Source organism: Pseudopipra pipra, chromosome 5 (assembly GCF_036250125.1).
Source record: "Pseudopipra pipra isolate bDixPip1 chromosome 5, bDixPip1.hap1, whole genome shotgun sequence".
Classification (NCBI taxonomy): Eukaryota; Metazoa; Chordata; class Aves; order Passeriformes; family Pipridae; genus Pseudopipra; species Pseudopipra pipra.
Genome location: NC_087553.1, coordinates 45322471 through 45344830, shown reverse-complemented (window position 1 = coordinate 45344830; position 22360 = coordinate 45322471). Strand labels below are relative to the sequence as shown.

The 22360-nt window shown below is 39.6% G+C and overlaps 2 protein-coding genes across 3 annotated transcripts in view; one reads left to right on the top strand and one right to left on the bottom strand.

Annotated features, from left to right (window-relative positions):
• TMEM117 (transmembrane protein 117) overlaps positions 1–6116 on the top strand; it is a 211272-nt gene extending 205156 nt beyond the window's left edge. Inside the window, exon 8 of the mRNA XM_064655865.1 lies at positions 6095–6116. Within this exon, the coding sequence (XP_064511935.1) occupies positions 6095–6099 (5 nt within the window). The 3' untranslated portion in view covers positions 6100–6116. The remainder of the gene's footprint in view (positions 1–6094) is intronic.
• Positions 6117–15058: 8942 nt separating this feature from the next.
• NELL2 (neural EGFL like 2) overlaps positions 15059–22360 on the bottom strand; it is a 135951-nt gene continuing 128649 nt past the window's right edge. For both annotated transcript variants that reach the window (XM_064655844.1, XM_064655845.1), the window contains 4 exons: positions 21929–22122; positions 20759–20935; positions 18453–18677; positions 15059–15859 (listed from right to left, as the gene is read on the bottom strand). In XM_064655844.1, coding sequence (XP_064511914.1) covers positions 15809–15859; positions 18453–18677; positions 20759–20935; positions 21929–22122 — 647 coding nt within the window. In that variant the 3' untranslated portion in view covers positions 15059–15808. The remainder of the gene's footprint in view (positions 15860–18452; positions 18678–20758; positions 20936–21928; positions 22123–22360) is intronic.

The following is a 22360-nucleotide window of genomic DNA, read 5'->3' as shown; positions in this document are numbered from 1 at the left end:
TCCAGAAAAGGAGAAAGCATTGCTTTAATGTCATGGTTTATTTTCCTTCCTTAACTCCAATTTCTGCCTTGAAGTTAGGCCAGCTAAAAATGAGTTGTGCAAATGTTGTTTCTTTGCACTTTGTGATGTCTCTGACAAAATGATCTTTAAATTCCATTTCCAGAGGAATAGTACAGTTTATGCTTAACAAAACTAAGTTTCAAAAAGTACAGTAGGGAACATTATATTCTGTCTTTGCCTATGTTAATGCAAGGTGTCATTGATTTTAAGCTTTCTACTGATATCAGACAAAGCAGAGCTTTTTGTCTGAATCAGCTACACTTCAGAAGTTAAAATTGGAAGGAAAATGTATTCATACCTCACTGTATTTAGTTTTGCAAACCTAAACCTGGCTCCCATAACTTTCAGTTACTTAGGAAGCTTTATGCACACCCACTATGTTTCATAGTTTTGTGTAGGCATTAGAGAATACTGTGGCATTGTTTGCTCCTGGTTTTATTCTCTGAGGGTCACAGGAACATTGCCTTAGGCTTGAGCCTCCAGGTCTCAGTTTAAAATTTTGGACCTAAAAACTCAAGGGGAAATGAAGGGCCAAGCCCTTGATGTTGCAGAGTTGCACTGTGATAAAACGCAGCAGTGTAGGGTTGTGTTGACAAGGCCTCAGAGTAACCAAGCTCAGCCCAGGGGGGCGATTCTCACTCTGGATCTCCACATGGGCTGGCTTCCACAGAGATCTCCGAGCCTGAAGGAACTGGATTTGACAAAGCAGAGGGAAGGCCCAGACTGAGGTTCTGGGCTCATCATAAACCTTGGACTGGTTGGCATTTTAAGAGGATGAATATGAAAATGTTGCATAGGTCTCATTTGTATTCTGCTGTTTTCCAGTAGTACATGAAGGGTCTGCATTTGCACATGAATTCCCTTTGGGAGTTGAACTGCTCCTGTAGCTCTCCTGAGGGTGACGTGGAAAATGGAGTAGCTACATTTGAATTTTAGATTTCTTGTATTACATGGGAATTAGGCTTTATTGATAGTGCTTTAGATGGCCTAAATGCTGGCACTAGCTTTCTTAAAGCACACTTCACAACCACCTCATATGCAGTGACATAGCTATCACATATGATGTGACATATGGAGAAACGTTCATGGAGGACTTTTCATACATTCAGTCCCTGTTAATATAGAGGGCAGATAAATTTGGGTTTTTTGTTGTGGTTTTGTTTGGGTTTTGTTGTTTTGTTTTGGTTTGGTTTTTTTTTTTAATCAGTGTCTTTCTGTGGAAAAAATAATATGCAATAAGCACTGTGAGTGGGATGACCAACCAGACCTAAATGGATAATTCTTATTTGATGTTCCCACCTAATGCATGGTTCACTTGGCAATCACAAGGTCTGAGTATCTTTTAATACTGTTTCTTGGATGTGATTATGATACTTTGTGCATACAAGTAAAAATTAAATGCTTTAACTAATAATGTTCTTAATGCAGTGAATGCATTACAAAATATATCTTTTTTCACCTGTCTTCTAATTTTGAAGATACTTGTTATATGAATATTAGTATTCTCCCTAATCCTGGTATTAAAAACTACCCGTTATTTTAATGTGCACCATGACATCCACAGAGCAGAAAAAACACACTTTTTCTGGTGCCAGTTGGTTCTTCACCAGCTTGTTTTGCAACAGATATAAAGAGCTCTGCCATACAGCCATGCAGGGAAACTAATTTCATCAGCAGGCATGGAAGTGTAGTTGCCAGGTTTTTGTAAGCCAAAATCTCATGACACCTTTTTTTTGGGAGGATCAGCACAAGTCAGAACATCTCCTTTATTCCTTGGCTAATCTCAACATTTAGTGAGAACATGCAAAAGTAAGAACCACCCAAAGAATTTCTAACTTTACTTGGCAAGTGAGGAGGTATAAGAAATACAGCCGAGCCAGCAAGACTTCTAAGTTCTACTGTGATAGATCTTACCAAGAGAAAGTACTGCAAAGCTGTCAATATATGCTTGTAAACAGTAGAGCTTGAAATAGGGAAAACATGTTTTTTCCCCTGTCAGAATGGCACAAAGACTTGGCTGAAGCCCTTGACTGGCCTATCCATCTGGCTGATGTGAGAAATGAGATATCGATTTTTCTGATACCATACAATCAGAAACTTAGAGAAGCCACAAAGCTAGCAAACAACACAGTTTATTACACTCTAAATGAAATGTTGGAGAACTTTTGCAATGCACATCTTTCTATTTACCGAACACAACTGAATTCACATTATTAACCAAAGAAATGTAGAACACACACTGCTAGGTTGCTTCTGGTGGGAATTGATGTAGGTAGGAACTGGCTTAAGTGCTACAGCTTCCCATGTTACAGATTATTTGTTCCCTGAAAGGCAATAATTCCTTTGTTAAAACTAAGCTGTAAGTCTGCAATTTTTCAGAATCACTCAATTAAATTAGAAACACAGTTGCTGCTCATTTCAAGGAAATGAATGCATCCAAATCCCTTCTGTATCCTTGAAATTATCAATCTAAGCATCAATCTAAGAATGGTCTGTTATGTAGAAAATAGTGCACAAGAGAAAATCAGAGTGGAAAATATAATTTATTATATATTGTATTACATTACATTACATTATATTATTTTATGAAATCACAAGGTAAAGTCAAGTGTACCTATAGGTACTTGCAAGAAATTAAGATTGCAATATTATTATCAATAACATAAGATACTTCATTCTTTCTACTCGAAGTCACTAACCTACAAGAGTCAAAACAGAGTAGTAGAAGCATTAGTGGGAACAAGAACAACATGCTGCTGGCTACAATATTTGGCACTAGTAACAAGTTTGCATTATTTTATCTGTGCTAGAGAGACATGGTGGCTCTAAACTTTCTTAATAAGCCAAAAAGTCCCAGAGGGCTGTAGTTTCCCATAAGAAAAATATCCTTTAATCATAGACCATATCCTTTACTGATAGACCAGCACTCATATCCTAAGCATCTGTTCTGCTGACTGCCATTACTTTAAATAGCCACAACATTAGCCTGCCTGCATTTAAATAAGCAAGGGGATAAATAGGCCTTTTTTCAGTTTCCAAAACTGTTACCAGTGAGATGCTCAAAACACCAGTGTGATGGCCTCAGTGAAAGGCATGATCCCAGGAGGAACTGCCTGCCCCTGGCCCTCACAGTCTGCAGGCAGTGAGCCGTTCTTCTTGGAGTGCAGTGGAGAACACAATGCTGTTCCTGACGAACATTGGTTTTCTGGGAGAGTTTCAGAGCAAGCCAGTTCAAAAGTGGGAACGCTACTCAATATTCCCCCAGAAAACCCCAAACATAAATGCAGAGTGATCCTGACCCTGCAATCATATGAGAGAAGATAAAACAAGCAAAACCCAAACCCAGGAATTCACATAAATAATCCTCACAATGAAGGCACAAGAAACAAGCTTCATCATCTCTACATGCATCTAATGTGAAGAAAACATGTGAGAGATGGAATCCCATCCTGACCAGCACTAACCCGAGAATGTGTGCAACCCCCTTCTCTGTGTCCCAGAGGTTTTTGGTCAGGGCTGTGTACCCCATCCTGAGGCTTATGCTGCCTAACCAGGGTCTGTGGGTACATCCTGGGCACATCACGCACATTCCCTGTAATGAAGTTAGAAAATGTACAGTCCCTTCAAACCCCGTTTGAAGGTCTTCTACAGGTCAAGATTGTGTCTGTGCCCCACGAAGGCAGGTGGAGACTTCCAGTGCCCATACCACCCTAGGAATGTCCACCAACTCAGCAGTGGTTTGCGGACAGGCATTAGGGCTGAGATTTCTTCTTAGCTGGATTGTACAGTTGGGTTTCCTTTTTTTGTAGGTAGGTCCTGTCAAAACCAAGAAAGAATGAGAGCTTTCCCAGGAAGAGGGAATAGATATGCTCCATTTTTTTTACCTGAAATATTGTGTCCAAAAGAATCACTGCCTTGATGAATAGCCCTTACACTGTTTTGTTGTTCAGAAGAGTGCAACTCTTCAGCTACAACCTATTCTGTCCTGGAAAGCCTCACAGAACTTGACACTCGCTTCCTTCTACTGAAGCATTTCGATTTTTCTTTAAAAAATCTGTATATCAGTGAGAAGTTCATAAGAATGTCTTCTCTGGCTTATTTTCAGTGACATTTTTTGTCAATACAGAGTTCACTATAGCTGACTTCTGATGAGAGCTTATAGCTGCAATAACCATGTAAGATCCAACACGAAGTCTTTCTGATCCAGAAGTCATTTAGTGCAGTCTTGGATAGGGGAGGGTTGGGAGTGTACAGTTACATGACAAAAGCTGCTCACACACCCTCAAAGAATACCACAGCTTGTGGAACCCCAATAACTCCCTGATCAACACCTCCTGGGATGTCACAGGGGCCACTGGTCCATGAAAGTCTCATCTCTGCAGACCCAAAGTCACGATGGCTGAGCACCAGGGGTGGACCATGGTGTGTCCATGGTGCTAACACAGGGCACAATGAGAGTGTGTTGTCAGTGCTTGTGCCTGGTCAGCACCAAGCTAGACCAGCTGGTAAGTGAGGCACCTGGCCTGGGGGCCAAGGAGGAATGTCTCTGGGAGTGAGGTACGTGGATGGATTCATGATCTGGAGGTAGGGAGCTGTGGCAAGTTCCTCACTCTGGGGCTGTCGGATTCATCACTCCTTAACAGGAGTGGTTTACTTCAGCCCTTGCTTTTGAGAGATGGTCAAAGGCATCTTCCAAGTATATAGATCAGGTCAGATGTAACTGAAAAGATGCTTGTTTTGGCTCCTATCAAGGCTTCAGCAGGAGCTAGGTGCTGAGCTGTCTAGCACATCTAGTCTGACAAGTCTATTTGTTTGGAAGGTATGCATGTGTTTGAATGTGTCTCAGCTGTACTTCCAAATAGAATATTAAACAATATATCAGGATGGCATAGTTTCAAATGAACACTTCCAACACTTCAGATGCCTTATGTTCCTTATGACTTATTGTCCAGCAAAGACGTGCCAGGAGGATTTCTCTCTATTTTCCAGTCTGGTGTTGCTCACTTCTGTTGAATTGTGATGCCATTTTTTCCCCTCTAGCTTTCAGATTGAGGCCTAGAAGTGTATTTGTTCTACTAGGTTTGGAGTCATAAATAATTGAAATGCTGCAAGATATGGAAGTTTTGATTGGCTGATTTCTACAGTGAGGAGAGTAAAGTGGTTGTGACCTTCTGTCTCTATCTGTGACAAGCATATAACTGGGAGGTAAGAAGGAGGCTCAAAAGCATGCCACTACATGGAAAATGAGCCACTCCTCTCATTCTTGCAATGTATAGTCTCTACCGAAAGCCCTGTTGGCTTTTCCAAATATTCCTGAGAGACTTGTTTGGTTAGGTTTGGTTTTAGTGGTCAGAGAACATGAAAGCAATGCAAGACTAAGGAGTAAAAACATTGTGCATACAATGCCAGGAACCTCAACAGATAAACACCTGGAACACAGAAAAACAAGATCAGGGAAAGGAAAATGGAGGATGAAAATTGCCCAAGCTGAGCCTTTGATTTGTTCTTCTGTTACACTAATGGCCCTCAAAGAAAGATGAGCAGTCCTTCAGATAGAAGTGAAGAGAATAAGTCCTTTGGTTTAATTGTGGTGCAGAATCAGCTCCCTTCTTGGTCACTTGTGCTGCCTGTGTAAGTTCATGACCTCTGCAGGGTTCACTGGCTTTAAATCTTCGAGTCAAAGTAAATCACTTTTGATCAGAAAGGGAGGAGCAGGTTCCTTACCTTCCTGTTATCACCTAAACATGGGAGAGACTATCACAATAAAAGCCACCATGATGCCATTGTTTCTGCTCATCTGCTCATCTGCACATCGAATGCTTTCAAATGGTTTATTATTTATGGAGACAATTTTAAGCCTAGTGTCAAGTATGTTGTTCTTTTTGAAAAATCAAACCACACTATATTAAGCATGAATTGTATAGAATTTTTGCATTGTTAGCTCTTGATGCATACTAGGAAATGCACTTTGCAATAAGTCCTTAGTGTCAATTTTTTATTAATGCTTCCCCTGTAATTCTGCATTTGTTTCTAGTGTAGATTGGAAATGAAATGGGAGTTCTTCAGTGGCTGATACAACATTTTTGAACCTTCACAGATGTTAACGAAAGACTGTGTGGCCCAGTGAATAAAAGCTACTTAGTAAGTTAAAAATGACACTAAGATTATATCCCATGTAGATTTTTTTAAATTAAAAATTATTTATTAAAATGTTACTATTTGCCTGTAAGACAATATTTAAAAAAATATTTAGCAGTCCATGAATGAAATAAGCAAGTGCATGATCAGTTGCCATTCTGTTATTTGATTAGCTCTAAAGCTGTGTGGGTTGGGAGCACTGACAACCTGTTGTCACTGGGCCCTTGGTCTGTGACATTCAGCTTTCTGTCTCCTCAGAGGCATCCACTAAAGGACATTTGAAAGTCCCAACCACAGCACTCGGGGTCAGGTTTATGGTAGGTCCTTCCTCTTGTCTACCACATACCTTATGGTAACTGGACATCCAAGAATGCAAGTGTCCTGGGCAAAAAAGAAACCAAGCTAAAGACAGCATGGCTAGGCTCTAAGCACTCAGCGAGGAGGAGAGAGCTCTTTTTTCAATCAGATTAAAAAAGAAGCATAGGGAAAAAGAAAAAGGGGGGAAAAAAGGAAATTCTGCTCACAGAAATGTGCAGGGGGTAATGGATGGGCACTTGCTTCCTGGGCAAGTGAACAAGGAAACAGAGAAGGGTCTTATACTCCAGGCTCCTCTATCCCAGAAGAGCACTGAGACATGCCACTGCAACACAGCTTGGCTGAATACAACTTCTATTTAGGCAAGTAATTCTAGCGTGTTCCAAGCAGCACTTGAAATCAAACATTCATCTTATTCATTATTATTATACTGCTTTCTGAAAATTTACAATATTGAAGCAAACATTTCAGCAAAAAAATTCTCAAGTTCTATTAATTTCTTCAGGCTAAACATTGTCTGATATACACCTTACAAATTCAGGCCATGATGTTAAACCACTTTGGTTTAACAAAGTCCCATATCAAAAACACTGCTAATTCTAATAATACACATTATCCAGTGATCTTATATATCTATTTCTATTAAATACATTGAAAAAATGTTTGCTGCTTTAATGGGGTATGTATGTGAAACTATAGCATAGGCCAAGTAGGAAAGCAATATAGATTTGAGGAACTACTACTGTGCAGAGCTAAAGGTGCAAGTGATTAAGAAATTGTACTCGGAGTTAAAAAGCAGTTTTATGCCAGAATAAATGTAAATGAGCTTTCTTCTGCCTCAGGTGTTTTGGATATTTTTTTCTGGGTTTGAAGCTATAATTCTGACCATAAAGGAGGGAAATCATATGCAGTGCACAAAGAGGATAAAAAATTTGTTCCATTTGAACTTTTGCTATGAACTAAATAGGATGTGGATCAGCTCAGGCTGCATAACTAAGTGCAGTTAGGAAATGTTAGCTATGTTAATGGGTGAGCAGACATTTATCAGGGAACCTCTGGGAAAGTAACCTTCTTGCTAAGGCATGGAAGATACACCAACAGGTTGCATCGGTAATTGGGGGCACCAAGGCATACAATTGGACCAACTGGACCCCTCTTTTCACATCTGTGGTGTTTCAGTTACGTCTGTGAGTCTTTCTTGTTCTTTGTGTCAGTAATTTTTTGCATAGCTGCCCCTAACTGTGCACTCTTTGAAAATCTGCCCCATTCAAATGGATCTTTTCCTCTGGGACATTTCAAAGGACACAGCCAGGGCCTTCCTGACACTACCAACCCAAGCTCCCTCTCAGAAACCAGACCACCTTTAAAACAGATTTAACTTCTTTTCTTTTTGCCTCAATCAGACAAATAGACTAACTTTATTTCTAGTTGACATAATTTTCAAGTTTATATATATTTATAGCCTCTTTGAACATCATCCCTGTGGAGAAAGTGATTGAAGAGCATGTCTGCACTGTGCCAGATATGATGTGTAAGTGCTCCAACCATGCTAAAAAAACATGGGTTAATAGCACTTCTTCATGTAGCATGTGAGTAAATATTTCAGGTCCTTGGTCCTAAGCTGAGGAAAAAGTCTCCACAGACTTCTCCAGGTCTTGGATCCACTCCCTGATGTCTCTTTGGTATCTCCTTGGCTGAAGGTCACAGCCCCTCAGCATCTGTGGCAGCTCTCCTACTGCTGCCAGGCCTCCATGACAGGGGGATTTTATCAGAAGTAGGCGCATTTAACCCAAACCAGTACTAAGGGTGTGGCTAGACAGCCACAGGCAGTGACCATGTGAAGACCTTGAACCACAGCGCAGTAGCTGCCCCAACCCACTGTAAGGAAGCCTACAGAGAAGACAGCTGTACTAGAGCAAAGAAGAGGTCAGCAGCCTCCCTAAACTGCTCTGCATCATCATCTGAAAATGTGTTTAGGTGCCTTTAATCAGTCGTGCAACATGTCTAAAGCTCAGCATCAGAAGTTTTTCAGTCAAGGACACTTTTTCATCCTGAGGAAGTTTTTTAACAGCTGACCAATATCTGCACTATTCAGTCAGTGCCTTCTCAGGATTTTCTGGTGTAGATCAGTACAGTGCTTGATAAATACGCTATATAAATTCACTTCTTGCTTTCACTAAATCTAGGGAAAAATTTATTACCTAATTCACTTGAAACCATTCTGTATATTTATCTTTGAACATGAGAAGCATTTTGGTTACAGTGAAATTTCTGGTTCTCTATTTTCTTACAAATGTCCATGTGTCTTAAGTTTTGATTCACACCATGCAGGCAATGGGTGCAGTTGACCTTGTACTGATTGATTTTTCAGAATCCAGGTTTATACTTACAAAGTAGATTAATGCAAAACTGCTGGAATGCAGCTGCAGAACACAATAAAACACAGAAACTATTAAAAATACTAAATCAAACATAAGTTCGCCTTCTCTAGTATTTGTACTGGGCCAAAGCTCTCTGTAGGATTTTCTTCTGCTGACCAGGTGTGTATGGAAGGATATATTTCATATATGAACCTTAAATTCTAATAGCTAAAAAAATTCAAATCCAAAAGCTGAGAAGCTTTATGCGCAAGCGGATATTACCCACAAGAAGCAATTCAAATACATGAAGCATGCAAAAATCACTTGAAAGCTATACAAATGACAAAAACTTGCTATATAAGAAATAAAAAGATCACGTAAATGGGCTGTATAAATGTCTGAATATCTACAGCTTTGGTGGGAACTGATGAAGCATTTTAAATTTTGGTGTAAGACGATTCAAGAAATTAGACCTGTGAGCGTGAGGGTGCAAATTGGCAGATTTTGGAAGATGCTTCTGTTAAAAAAATCCCACAACTGGATTCTTGGTTTGGTTTAATCCTCATCCAAAAGGAAAACAAAGATAATTAGAATTTCAGCAATCACTTACTCAGATTGGTTCAATTCCCAGAACAATGGAAAAAACAGAAGAGTCTGAACTGTAAAAACTGGAACTAAAGTAAGAATTTGGCTACAAATTTATCCAAATTCAATGACATTAATCGCAGTTTGTTAGGAACATATAAAATGCACAGTGGGAATATATATAATTAATTTTTTTAAAGGGATGGTTAATGCTGGCTAAAACCTCTAAAGCAACATGAGTGAACTCTAGCCTAAGAAGTGAAAAATTCCATGTAAGAAAGTTTGATGACATGGGAGAATAAAATCACCAGTGCTGCGCTGAGATAGGTCAACACTGAAAGTAATCTGCCAGGTACTGATACTGGTGCCCATGGATGAGATTCACGCGGGAGCAGCACATCATTTCCCTCATTGTGACAGGGATGTTAAAAGAAAGTGCTTTTGCTGCTGAGGGTGGAGGCTGCCCAGAGTTGGCAGGGACTGTGGTCATTGTGCAATGCATTTTTCTAATGTGTTGTACTGGTTGTGGTAGGATCACAGGCTGGTTTTGGGTTGCATTTCTTTTTCCTTTGAAGACAACAGAACCTGAGCAGCCTCTCAAGTTTACCAAGTGAGGAAAGAATAATTTCTTCCTCACCTGCTGTGTTCTTCAAAGGAGCATCAGGGCCCATCAAATGTAATTATTACCAAATGGAAACTTAAAATGGAAAACTAGCCTAATTTAAAATAGATCATTTAAGTAATATCAGTATTACCCACTCAGCTGGCCACTGGCAATGTCTGCAAGGCAAAATTTTCACACTGCCTTCCTTAACTGGCCTTTGATATCCATTTCTCACCAGCCCAACCCAGCTGGGCAGGAGAAGAGGAGCTGCCCAGTCCAGGCCATGTAGGCACCAGCTGCAAAGCTGAGTCCACAGGCATCTCCCCAAAGAAGTCCTGCAGAGGGAAAGCTGGCCATGGGATGGGGCTTGGTCTCAGCTGACTTGGGTAACTTCTGCAGAGCCATGTGATCATGAAACACCAAAGCTGTGAGAGAACTGCATTTTGAGGTGTGTTAGTGAGCACTCACATTTTGTTCACGGCCAGGGGGAATAAGGCAAACAAGATTTTTGCCTTGGAAAGTTGGGTCATTCTGTCACAGCTTATGGAGGACCCAACCATACATAGCTAATAAAATAGCAGCACTGCACATTTAGGACTACACCTTTAGGTAGATGGTGCTCCCCCCCTCCTGCTGGACTGGTGCCTGCAAGCTTGCCTTGGGGAAGGATGCTGCAGCTGTGGTACAGTGCCTGCTTCAAAGGGGGCCAGTCCCAACCTGCTTTGTGATGGTCCTAGGCATTTTTTACATTTTCACCAAAGGCACTAAGAAACTAAACAGAAAACAGCTGTGGTTCACTCAGATGAAATATCCAAAAGCAGCAACAGATGAGGAGCTTCTTGTAAAAACTAAGGTAACCATGCAAAGGATGCATCTCTCTTCTTGTTCAGATCAGCAGGCATTAAAAGAGGGGCAGGACCAAGTTAGCATGAGTGGGTTTGCTGGTTTTTTTTCTCTATTTTGTCCCCTCTCCTCTCCATGAAATTGTCTTCCCTCCCCAACACAAAATTGTACCCAAGTCTTTACTTTTTTTCTGTTGTTCCATTTAGACAGATGCTCTACCTGTGGTGATGCAGTTCTAGTTATTCTGGTTTTCAGGCGTGACTCAGTCATAAAATAAGCCCTTTAAGAGTTTTATTTTATGGTTCCAAGCAATACTGCTGATACATAAATGACATACTGGGAGTTACATTTGAAGCCTAAAATGAGATTACTGAAAAAACAAATTTTAGGATGAAGCATAGTTATTGAGTTTGGCTCTATTATAGCTGAAATATATGAGATCAACAGATTGTTATGGTTTGTAGTAGTTAAAGTTTCAAGTTACATAAATAATCTGTGAACAGGTTAGTACAATATAGGGTTGCAAATCTCCTGCTATTGTAAACAATGCCTGTTTGGTATTTTCCAGGCTAAGTAAACTCTGGCAATAAGAAAATACTGATTAGTGCAGACCTAGGTGAACAAGTGATTTCAACAATTGATTTTTTGTTTTTATCATTTTGCATTAGCATCTTACTGACAAAAGGAAAAAAGTGAAATACAGTAACATGCTAGTGGCCCTTCACATGGCTGTTAAACAGCCACAGAGATCTGAGAAACAGTTTTTAACATTGTCTTTTTCTTTTCAGGCCCTCTCTAAAATGCTTTTCCTTAATCAAAAATCCAGTGGCACACTTTGTCTTTTCTCCCAGGACAGAAATTTGACGACTATGCTAAAGCAACAAGATGTTTTTAATTTTTAATTAGAAATCAAAATAGCAACAGGAGAGGCAGCCAGGATTGTGACTTAGTGAATACAATGGTGACTTGGGTAGAAGACATGACTGCAGTGGGCTTTTTACCAGTACACTGAAAAAGAGACACAGGCTACCCACTCAGGAGATGCCAGAGCTGTTCTAGTCTTCTTACTCATATTACTCTGAAACATTTTCTTCATAGAGTTGGCAAAAGCTAGCAAGTTTTAGCTTAAATTATTAACGGGTTTGGGGACAAGTTAAACTGCATTTGCCTGTAAGTAAGTTACACTATTAAAAAATAACTAGCAGAGCCCTACTTTAAACCTACTGCTATTTTTATCTGAGAAATCAAGGGACTCCCCTACTGTTGAGAGGCCATGTGAGTTGAGCACTGCCATTTGCTGCAGTGGCATTCTCCTTCACTTCGGAGAATCTGTGGAGGAGGAGATCCTACCCCATACACATCCTGCAGTTGAAGTCAGCAGAATCTGGGCTCTGTGGCTCATGAGATTGCTCCTCTCTGAGGTGACCGAGGGTGAACCTGCTATAGGCCAATGGAGTTAATGGTAAGATCCTATGCTGGAAATTAAGGAGGGCACTTTTACAGCCCTCCATAAACACACACAGCCCTGCATAAACACACACTTTTAGGCATCCTATAAAAATGCAATGGCTACTATTGACCTGGTAAATTTGTGAGTACCAGAAACTTGCAGGTGCCCAGTCAGGTCCCTTTTCAATGGCTGCTGCATTTTGTCAACCTGTTTCACCATAGCATTGAATTCAGCATTGTAACTGAAGATATCTCTGCTGTTTTATCTGTAGGTCTATTAACTTAGGGCAATTACTCTGCAGAGAGGTGACAAATCCTTTATGGAAGTTATTGAATTCTGGTACTGCAAACAGTGCATCAATAATGAAAGGCCAGTAAGAGAGCACAATGTACCTGCATCATTCAGAAATGTATTTTTTTTATGCACTATATTGTCTGACAGATAATTTAGGCCTGTAAATTAGACATCAATTTTTAATAATATTTAAATTTACTTTTTAAGGAAAATTAAAAACATGAGCTACTAATTACTGGCTTGGCTGAACAGGAGGCAGATGGGGAAGAAGAGGTGAAAGGGAATGAAAATGAGGGTCACCGACATGTCTCCCAACTGATTAGTAACCTTGAACACTGATAAATTAGACAATATTCACTGAACCCATTCTCATTTTTTATTTAGCAGAGACTTCCAGCTTTGTTCAGAAGTATGACTTCTGCTCTTTACATACATGTAACACTGAGTGTCTCTCCAAGGATTTGGTTCAAGTTTTGGTTATTACCTTGTGTCTCAATTTTGTGCTTTTTAGCCTTTTAGTGTACTGTGCTTTACAAACCTACAATAAGAGAAAGATCCTCCAACACTCAGGTCAGGGTAGGCAACAATAGAAATGTGGTGTTTGTTTTCCATCTATACACCATTTTAGTTTTGATTAAAAGCTGGGATTAAACACCAGTATTATTCTGCCTTTGAAAAAGGACTGAGAAAATAAATTTGGACATAATTTTCCTTCCAGTTCTCACATTTGTTACAAGTTTAAAACCAATGTCGGAGGATGCATTGAACCAGATTAGGGCAGAGACACTTGTCTCACCCGTAACTTTTCTATCCACTGACCCAAAATAGGAATGCTTACAACTCTTCTGTAGATATCTACCTCTATCAGCTCCACTGCTTTTCTTCAGAGCTTTCTGCAGCCTTTGCCAGAGCCCAAGGATTCTGTTTCTCTTTTCAAAAAAAGAACTCTGGTCTTCATTCATTTTCTATGTCTATCTTGTACCTATTCTTGAATGAAATTGCAGTGCAGTTCTTAAATGCACTTAAACTTCTGCTAAACTTCTTAAACTTCTGCTAAACTTTCTTTCAGAAACAGGTATATAGCTGCTGCTGAAATCCACTGGAGATGTGTCTCAGCATCTGAGGGGAAAATATGACCTCCTGACAATTACTAGTGGGCAAGAAAACATGGTAGAGACAGCAGCTTGTTTTTCAGGGAGCTAACTCTCTTCTTTAAAAACTGTGATTGCAGCTTGCCAGGAATGCGACAAAAAGCCTTGAATACCTGTTATTTATGGAATAGAGTTTACTTGGTCTAAGAATCTTTGTAACTTCAATTGTTAAATGTAAACTATCCATTGGGCTCTTTTTGCATTTTTATTTTTTTTAGATTTTTAGTTTCTTGCGTTTGTTTGTATTATTTGCATTTAGTGGCCTAGCATCTCTTGCATTCCCTAGTTCAAAAACATCCAGTACTCAGTAGACACGAGGGTTCAAGGTAATATCTACCAGATACATGGGGTTTCACGGGATTCCTTTCATCTCTTGCTGTATGTAAAACACTGTGAAGTAGCATCTGTTCACAGGAAATTATTCTGTTTTGTAAAACCACATACATGGACTTGCCTTGTAACTTAATAATACACAGGGGTAATATTAACGGAAGTTTTGCCTGTCCAGGTTGCACGGCAGCCTACTGAACTGGTCAGGGAGATGCTGAAGAGCAGCAAGGCACTTTGAAAAGAACACGACTACTAAAGCAGTTTTTAAACAATGCTGTTATCTTGGGCAGTTTGCTTCTCTCCTCTTTGCCTCCACTGTTCATGATACATTCCTTGCAAATTCAGCCTTTTCAGGCAATTTGTAAGCATTGCTTTATTTTTATTTCTCTTTCAGAATAACATAGCTTTGGTCACATAACCTCTTTTATTTACTGCCCCAACAGAACACTAGTGAAAATCAGGTTTGCATATCCCCATATCCCCATGCATTAAGATACTTCACACAAACAATAAAAACAGCTGCAGAGCTTACAGAAAACAAACCAACCCATGGCAGCTGGAGAGAGGAGGAATTTGGAGAAGATCCCCTGTAAATCTGAACAGATGTAAGTCACATGTGAATGGTCTGTACTGACTGTGGGTGACAACATCCTGCTGGCACACAGGGTCTGATCTTTAAGTACGTGAATTTGCTGTTCAATCCACTGTAACGACTCAGATGCATGAACTTGCTTATGCATGTCTTAACAAAGATAAGACATAACAGGCATAAGCCTGTGCTGGGCATAAGCTTCCATATGTAGAGGAGCTAGACAGGCAATATGTCACCTGTATTGTCCAGATGCTCAGGAATGCTTGCAAAGGAGACAAATTAACAGCATACATGAAAATTATATCCTTGAAAAGGTAAGACGGAACAAAGAGAAACTTAAGGTAAGAGAAATATTTATTTAAATTTGCACAATAACGAGCTTATACTGAACAAAGTCAATCAAGAAATAATAGTAAGTGCAGTAAAACAAGGAAATATTGATGACTTTTCCCATCAGAAAACAATAAGAAGCCATGCCTGTGCATCACGGGTTTTCTTTTTTGTTGGTTTTTTTTTGTTCTTTTTTTTTTAACAATAACTTCTATCTTTTTTTTTTTTTCCAGCGCACATACTGTACATATCACATCTTAGCTGCTAGGTTCTTTATTCCTGAAGGCTTCATCCTTTTAGTCAAACATCTGCTAAGTTCTGCAGTAAGCAATCAAACACATTTGTGCAGTTCCAAATATGATTAGGTAAACTGCTGCATTATGGTCAAGTGTTGGACTCTCAAAGCTTCAGAAGACCCTGTAAGAGCTCCTAGTTGATTTTGGATCTTGACATCATTATGTACAGCATTACAATGTGTCACTTTACACTAACCTAAACATTCTGCACAAGGATGCCAGACAGACAAATAGCCAGAAGATTTGGGCCTAACCTCAAACAAGGGTTTACACATCTGAGCTTGAGTCCCAAAGATTTCACTCTGATTCAGGTAACTGAGTTCATCACATATCTGCACTTCAGATAGACAAAACCAGCCTAGTTTTAGTTTTAATTTTGAACAATTTTTGGTCTAAAGGTCTATTTCTGTGAAGGAAAATTCTTTAACCAGAAACTGCTTGTGAGAGATGGTTGTTGGTGTCACAGTTCCTGAAGGCACTGTGGATCCACTGAGCAACAGACGTGGCCATTCTAAAGAATAGAAAAACAGAAAGAAGAATTGAAACAATTTGCATTTTGTACAAAACAAGTAAATTTAACAATCTCAGCTGTTTGCAAACACTCATCAGATTTGAATATACAGACTTGGATCAGATCCATGACATTGTCATCATGTTGCCCAGGGGAACAGGCTATTATGATTCTTCTAATTACTTGGTTTTCCATGGTCTGTGTCCCAGAGCTACAAGAGTCAAACTGAAAGAAGCTGGGATCAGTGGAAGAAATGCTCCCAGCATAAAGGTATCAGGCATCTGCTCAAGTACATAAAGCTTTTGAACAAGATAGGGCACTTGGGAGTTTTATTCAGATCAGGCAGAAGTGACTCTGGGCTTTATTTAGCCCTGAATGCTTCAAGTCAATACATCCTGGCTGTAACACCAGCAAACATTAATCCATAAACTTTTTCCTGATAGTCCAGACATTCTTCTGAGAATATTAGCAATTAAGGGAACAGATTGCCCATGGACATCATTAAACTACCTGAGAAATAATTTTCTGCACCTCCAATACTTCTTAAGTCTGATTCTGACAATACAAATAAAAGCTATTATTTATAAATTACTCCAAGTACATTTAATTGACTAAACTTTGGAGGTTACAGTCCTACTCTCCACCTTCTTTACTTGTGATTAGAAATGTTTTTGTAGCTAAGTCTACTTTAGCTGATACCCAGTTTTCTGAATTCTTAAAGGATTTGTGTAAACCTATTTTGCTATAGCTTGCTTAGAGAGGCTTAGACTGGAGCTTTGACCTTCCATGTGCTGCTCTGCAAGAAAAGAGTAGGGTGACACAATATGAATGAGAAGGAGCACTATACAAACTGGACACACCATTAACCTGATCTGGAGGGAGCAGGCTGCTTGCATGCAGAACTGCAATATTAAAATGCCAGCAATATGAGCAGATAGTGTATTTCAAAACGAAGACTGTTCTGTAAAGAGAATTGAGTGAGATTTGGTTTGCTTAGGGACAAAGTAGTACACCTTCGCTGTTACGTAGATTCACATCTGAGTCATTAAAACTATGGAGTCTGGCAGAGTATCTGTTTTAATCTTAACTATGTTCACAATGCAGCACTGTATTTTATTAGTCTGTTTATGTGTTTACACTGAATACCAATTAGTCAATGCTTAGGGTTCAGTCTGCTTAACACGAAAGGGCAGATGGCAGCAGCACAGAGGTCGCCATCATCAGAACTGATACATGCCTTCTGCATTGCCACTGATTAGCAGTACAATGAGAACACATTTCCCATCACTGAATCTAAAAAGCGATTTAGGAAAGAATCACACACCATTATTTGTTCTACAGATGGGGAAACAGATGCAGAAGAACCTCAGCAACTTGCCCAAGCAAAAAGTAACTTTTAGCACTGGAGCTGGAGTATACCACCAGCTACAGACCCCAAAAGCGCAGGTTTCTGTGTGTAAGCCTGTTTCAACATCTTTCAGGCAGCAGCTGGCTTTCTAACCATTAGCCATTCTGTCAGATTACAGCATTTTCTTCTCACCATTGACCCGTTCTGCCACCAAGACAAATGCTGACACGTACCTGGTGCATACCACTGCCCTTGAGAAAGGACTACGCCTTGATGGCAGCAGCTGCTATTGCACATAGTATGAATCAGGCTAAATGGAGGACAAAGGTGATACTTGACTGCTTCTGCTCCCTGATCACACAGAATTCTCACAGAAGGAGGTGTTGAAGTTAGATTGTTTTATGAGCACCTTTTCAAAGTAGTTAATTGTACCATGTATTAGAGTTTGGGAGGCATCTTGCTTGGGAAGGACATAGAATAAAGCCCAAAATAAACTGCGAATTTCAGTAATAATTAAATAACTATAGATGAATCCTGCTGTCTCTCTCTCCTTGGCTACCGTGGAAACACCTATTGTTATTCTTCAGTTGGATGGCAGAAAACAAAATTTACCTTATAGGCTTGCTCTGAATGGAAACATTTATTTTAAGCTCCTTTTCTTTTGTATCCTTAAAAAGAGATGCCAGAAGTCACATATGCCCATAGCCATTAATTTTTCTCCTTGGACAATGAAGTCCTTTGACTATAAAAATGGTAAATGTTCTAAACATGCTGATTATGCTATTAATTTTAAAGCATGAAAGCTATGTGACCATATAACAAGTCTTTTTATTCTCCAAAGCAATTCAATCAGTTCCAATAACACTACAGTATCACACTGAACAAGTTTCTTGTGCAAAGTCTAGGCTTACATACCTATATTTGCATGTTTCCAAGACAGCATGGAGCTTGGAGCTCTATGATCAAACTTGAATATACTTGTGGAAAAGCAAAGGCCACTACTGTGTCCACAGCACTCTGCAGCATAGGCTGTTGTCCTGCTTCTGACCTCCTAGCAATTAAATCATCCTTCTAGCACATGCAAAAGTACAATTAACTAAGCTGAACACTTTTACTGTCATCTCTGCTGCTTTAAAACAAGTGTAGACACCAACTGTTCACTGACTGGACTCAGCGCATTAATATTGATGTGCCACAGAACAAGACAGGAAAGAAGTATCTCAGCTTTATCTTGATACACTTTACCTTGCACTGGCAGAGGGTGCACTCTGTGCCATGCTTAATCCAAGAAGATCCAGTGAAGCGAATGACATTGGTTTCATCCAGACATGTTTTAGTAATGTCATTGCGAATGGTGTCTGCTTGGCAGGGGTCAGTGACACAGCGTGGGCAGCACTCATTCTCAGGGAGGACACTGAATTCACAGTCCACCTCTGGGCATGGAAGAGGCCAGCAGTCAACTTCTCCTTGCTGTTTTCAGAGAGAACAAAATATGATTATTAGCTCTTATTTTGTTTCATGACCCATTCCTCTGGATCAGCACTATATTTCTAGCTGGCTGATTTTTCCCATCTGGTCCTGTTCTGAATTCAGCACAGAGAACACTGACTGTGGAAGACACGGTAGGTCAGGTGCATTTTTCTGCATGCTATTCAGGAAGTATATTAACTTACTTCCAAAGACTCTGCATCTAACTGCAGCTGAAAATTCTCCATACAAGTTATGCAATACAGGATATGGGTCTGTCCTTGTCAGACTCTTGTGCAAGTGACGGAAGCTATAACATGACTCCACTGCAAAAGTGCTCCAAAATCTCCAGTTTCACCTAGTTCCACTTCTATTCAGACTGTTGGTTTGCCATAGAAATCCCTCAAATTTATTTCTGCCATGGTTACAAGCGCATTGGCTAGATTAAGGGTGTCAAGCTACCAGCAGCCCAATGTAATGGGGAACACCAGTGTGTTTTCAGTGAGAGGACCTCTACCCACTTACCATCCATTTAGAATATTGTGATCAGAATAACTGAACTTCCAAGTGTAATCACACTTTCTGCATGGTGGGTTTAGTACAGCCAGAGTAAGAAAAGCTCAAAGCAGAGATTCGTGTTGAGCCAGAATATCCTTAGGTGAAATTACTGTATGCCTGATCACAAATCTAAAGATGTTTAATTATTCACATCAGTTACTAGAAGCTGGAATCAACTTCCCTTCACTCTGGACAAGGGTCAAAGCTGCAGATCTATTGGTCAAAGAAAAGATTTCACAGAAGTCATTAATGCACATTTTTTTGGGGTAGCAGGTCCATCTCTGACCTCAAAGTTATTCAGGTAATTTGAGCACAGATTGAGTAGTCTGGATTTAAGGGAGGCAAAGAGAATAGCATATGGCCCTAGGAAATCAGGATATTCACAAAAACTGTATCTAAGACTTTGAGCATGAGGAGTTCACTATCTCCAGAGCAGAGGCTGAAAAAAATTCAGATACTCATCATGGCTCCAAATCTACCCCTCTTTTTGCAGAAAGTATTGTGAAGTTAGTCTTTTACAAATTTCTCATCTGGATCAATTTTCTTCTTCCTGAACTACATGGTGGTAAGAATGAAAGCAACCTTTGAAACCAGCCACTGCTCTTGATACTTCAGTCTGGTTTTTTGCAGTGATGAACAGTACAAGGACTAGATAATACACTGTCACACCAAAAAATCCATGACGACTGAAAGAAAGCAGGCTTTAGCTACAGAAGTAGCATCTTGGAAAAAAAGAAACATTTACTGAGATTCTAAACTGTAGGTTGTTTTGTTTCATTTTTAAGACACTTAATGAAGCACATGGGAATCTATTTAATTGGATTTTAGCAGTGGTAGCACTGAAAGCACAGTCTACAGAATTGGTTTCTGGCTGTTATTCATGATACCCTGACAAGCCAAAGCTGCTACATGAACTTTACATTTGCAGATAACCTGTGACAAAAGCTAGTTGTTTTTTCTTGTGATTTTTTCTGTCATAGAAACTTCCTGAGCAACGTTATGCAGAACAGTTTGTATGGAATATATGCCCAGAAAAAGGATGTCAAGCTTTAATAGATGTTTTTTTCAAAACTCATTTCACTGTTTTGAAAAATATATAGTGTCTTATTATTTTTCTGTTACTCAAAATGTCTGAATGAAAAAACAAGTTTTAGTCTATCAGCATCCTTGAAATTATCAATTGGGATAATAAATACATATTTAGAATTTCCTTATACTGCTTCATCAGTCTCTGAATGTGAACACATTAATGTTGCTGTGCAGGTGCCATATCCAAATGACCTTCACTCTTTGCTAAAACAGTCTTTATGCTTAAATAATTTATATTATGTGTATTGTGTCAAAATGCATTTTTGACAGGAACTTGACAATACTGACAAAAATCCACGAAAACCACATTTTGATTATATATGTACTCCAGAGGAAATTAAGTGGATGCTAATGCATGAAAATTAAACTATTCACAGATCAGAATATCTCATATACTTCTTCCCTCCTGTCTCTGCTGCTGTAATCAGAAGCCTTACCAAACAGCGGCACTGCTGACAATTCTGTATCCAGGAGTCACCACTGTTATAGGAAAGCTCCCCACTCTGATGTAAACACTGACTGCTGAGCCTCGGGTCACATTCAGGACAGCAAAAGAGGTCAACGGTGGGATTTTGGCAGTCACAGACCATTCGCCGGCACATCACATATCCATTCTGGTTTTAGAAGACAGACATACACTGATGGTAGAAATTTGCACAACTCCAGCCATACTTGGGCCAAAACTTGATTTTTTCCATGATTCTAAGACAGTAGCTCAAAAGTTTTTTCACAGTATCTTTGCCAAAATACAATTCAAAACAAGCTAGAAACCCCAATACACACTCATCAACTACCATAAAGTTCCCCTGTTGCCTTATATACATCCTTCATACAATCAATCTTTAGGTAGCTCTCCTCTAAGGTGGTGAAACCCAAGGGTGTCTTTCCCAAGGGTCAAATTTTAAGAGACTGCACTAAGTTTGTCATTCTCATATGAAGGCTAGATGAATCTTGTTTAAACTTCAGACTATAGAGTATCATAGTATCATAGAACACCAGATTAGAAGAGGGTACCAAGGAAGATCAATCCCTCTCTTCTGTAGTTATTCACATAAGGAAAATGATAGGTGATCTGAAATTCAACCCATATCAATGGAAGTTCAGCTGCTGAAATGCTCAGGACACAGCTACCAGTGTATTGGGCCTTCATTCTCCATCAGCATTTAGCTTGGGACCAAAGTTCCCACAGCAAACAGCTGAAAAGTTAAGGTGAATTACTCTGCAGATACAGAACTTACTTCTATATATAGCCATCTGCTAGAGATACTGGTGTCAGCCTCCAACTCCAATATGTATCTAGACAGTTTCTTTGCAAGAGAATGCTGTTACTCCCACCAAAAAAACACAGGTGGCATCTCTGCTAACAAAACAGTACTATTGTCCTTCTCCCAGCATCATATAACAAACTTCCTGTGGATGTTCTGCTTGTGCAGGTTAGAGAGAGAAGCTCTCCTCAAGACCCTATGTAAGATACAATTTTATTTTTCTGTAGCACCACACATGCACCCGAGAAGGCAGCTATACCAGGAATTTCACTTGAATCATGATGCTCTTTCCTTCATCCCTATCACCACCTCACAGAAGCAGCTAACTCCATTTGTACTGACCTGGCATGAGCAGACAGAGCATCTGTCATTCTCCAGCACCCAAATCTGACCATTGTGCTTGATTTTTTCTTCATGGATACAGTCTCCTGTGCAGTTCTTGCCATGGGGACATCGACAGTCATACCCACCATCCAAGTTAAAGCAAACAGTGTCATTGGCACAGCTATGCCTTCCAGTTCCACATTCATCAATATCTGCAAAAACATGCCATGCAATGCTCTTAGACCACATTCAATTAACAAAAATGTTCTTGTGGCAGTCAATATAAATGATTCTTAGCCATTAAAGCCTTCAACCGAAAATTAATTTGTACTTCACCAGCATGGGAAGAAATAACTTACAAGTTCACAAAAAAATATTTTACAAGTCACATCAGCTTTTAAAACGTGGTATTGTGAGTTTTCCTACACATCTTTCTAAGTGAATGCTACT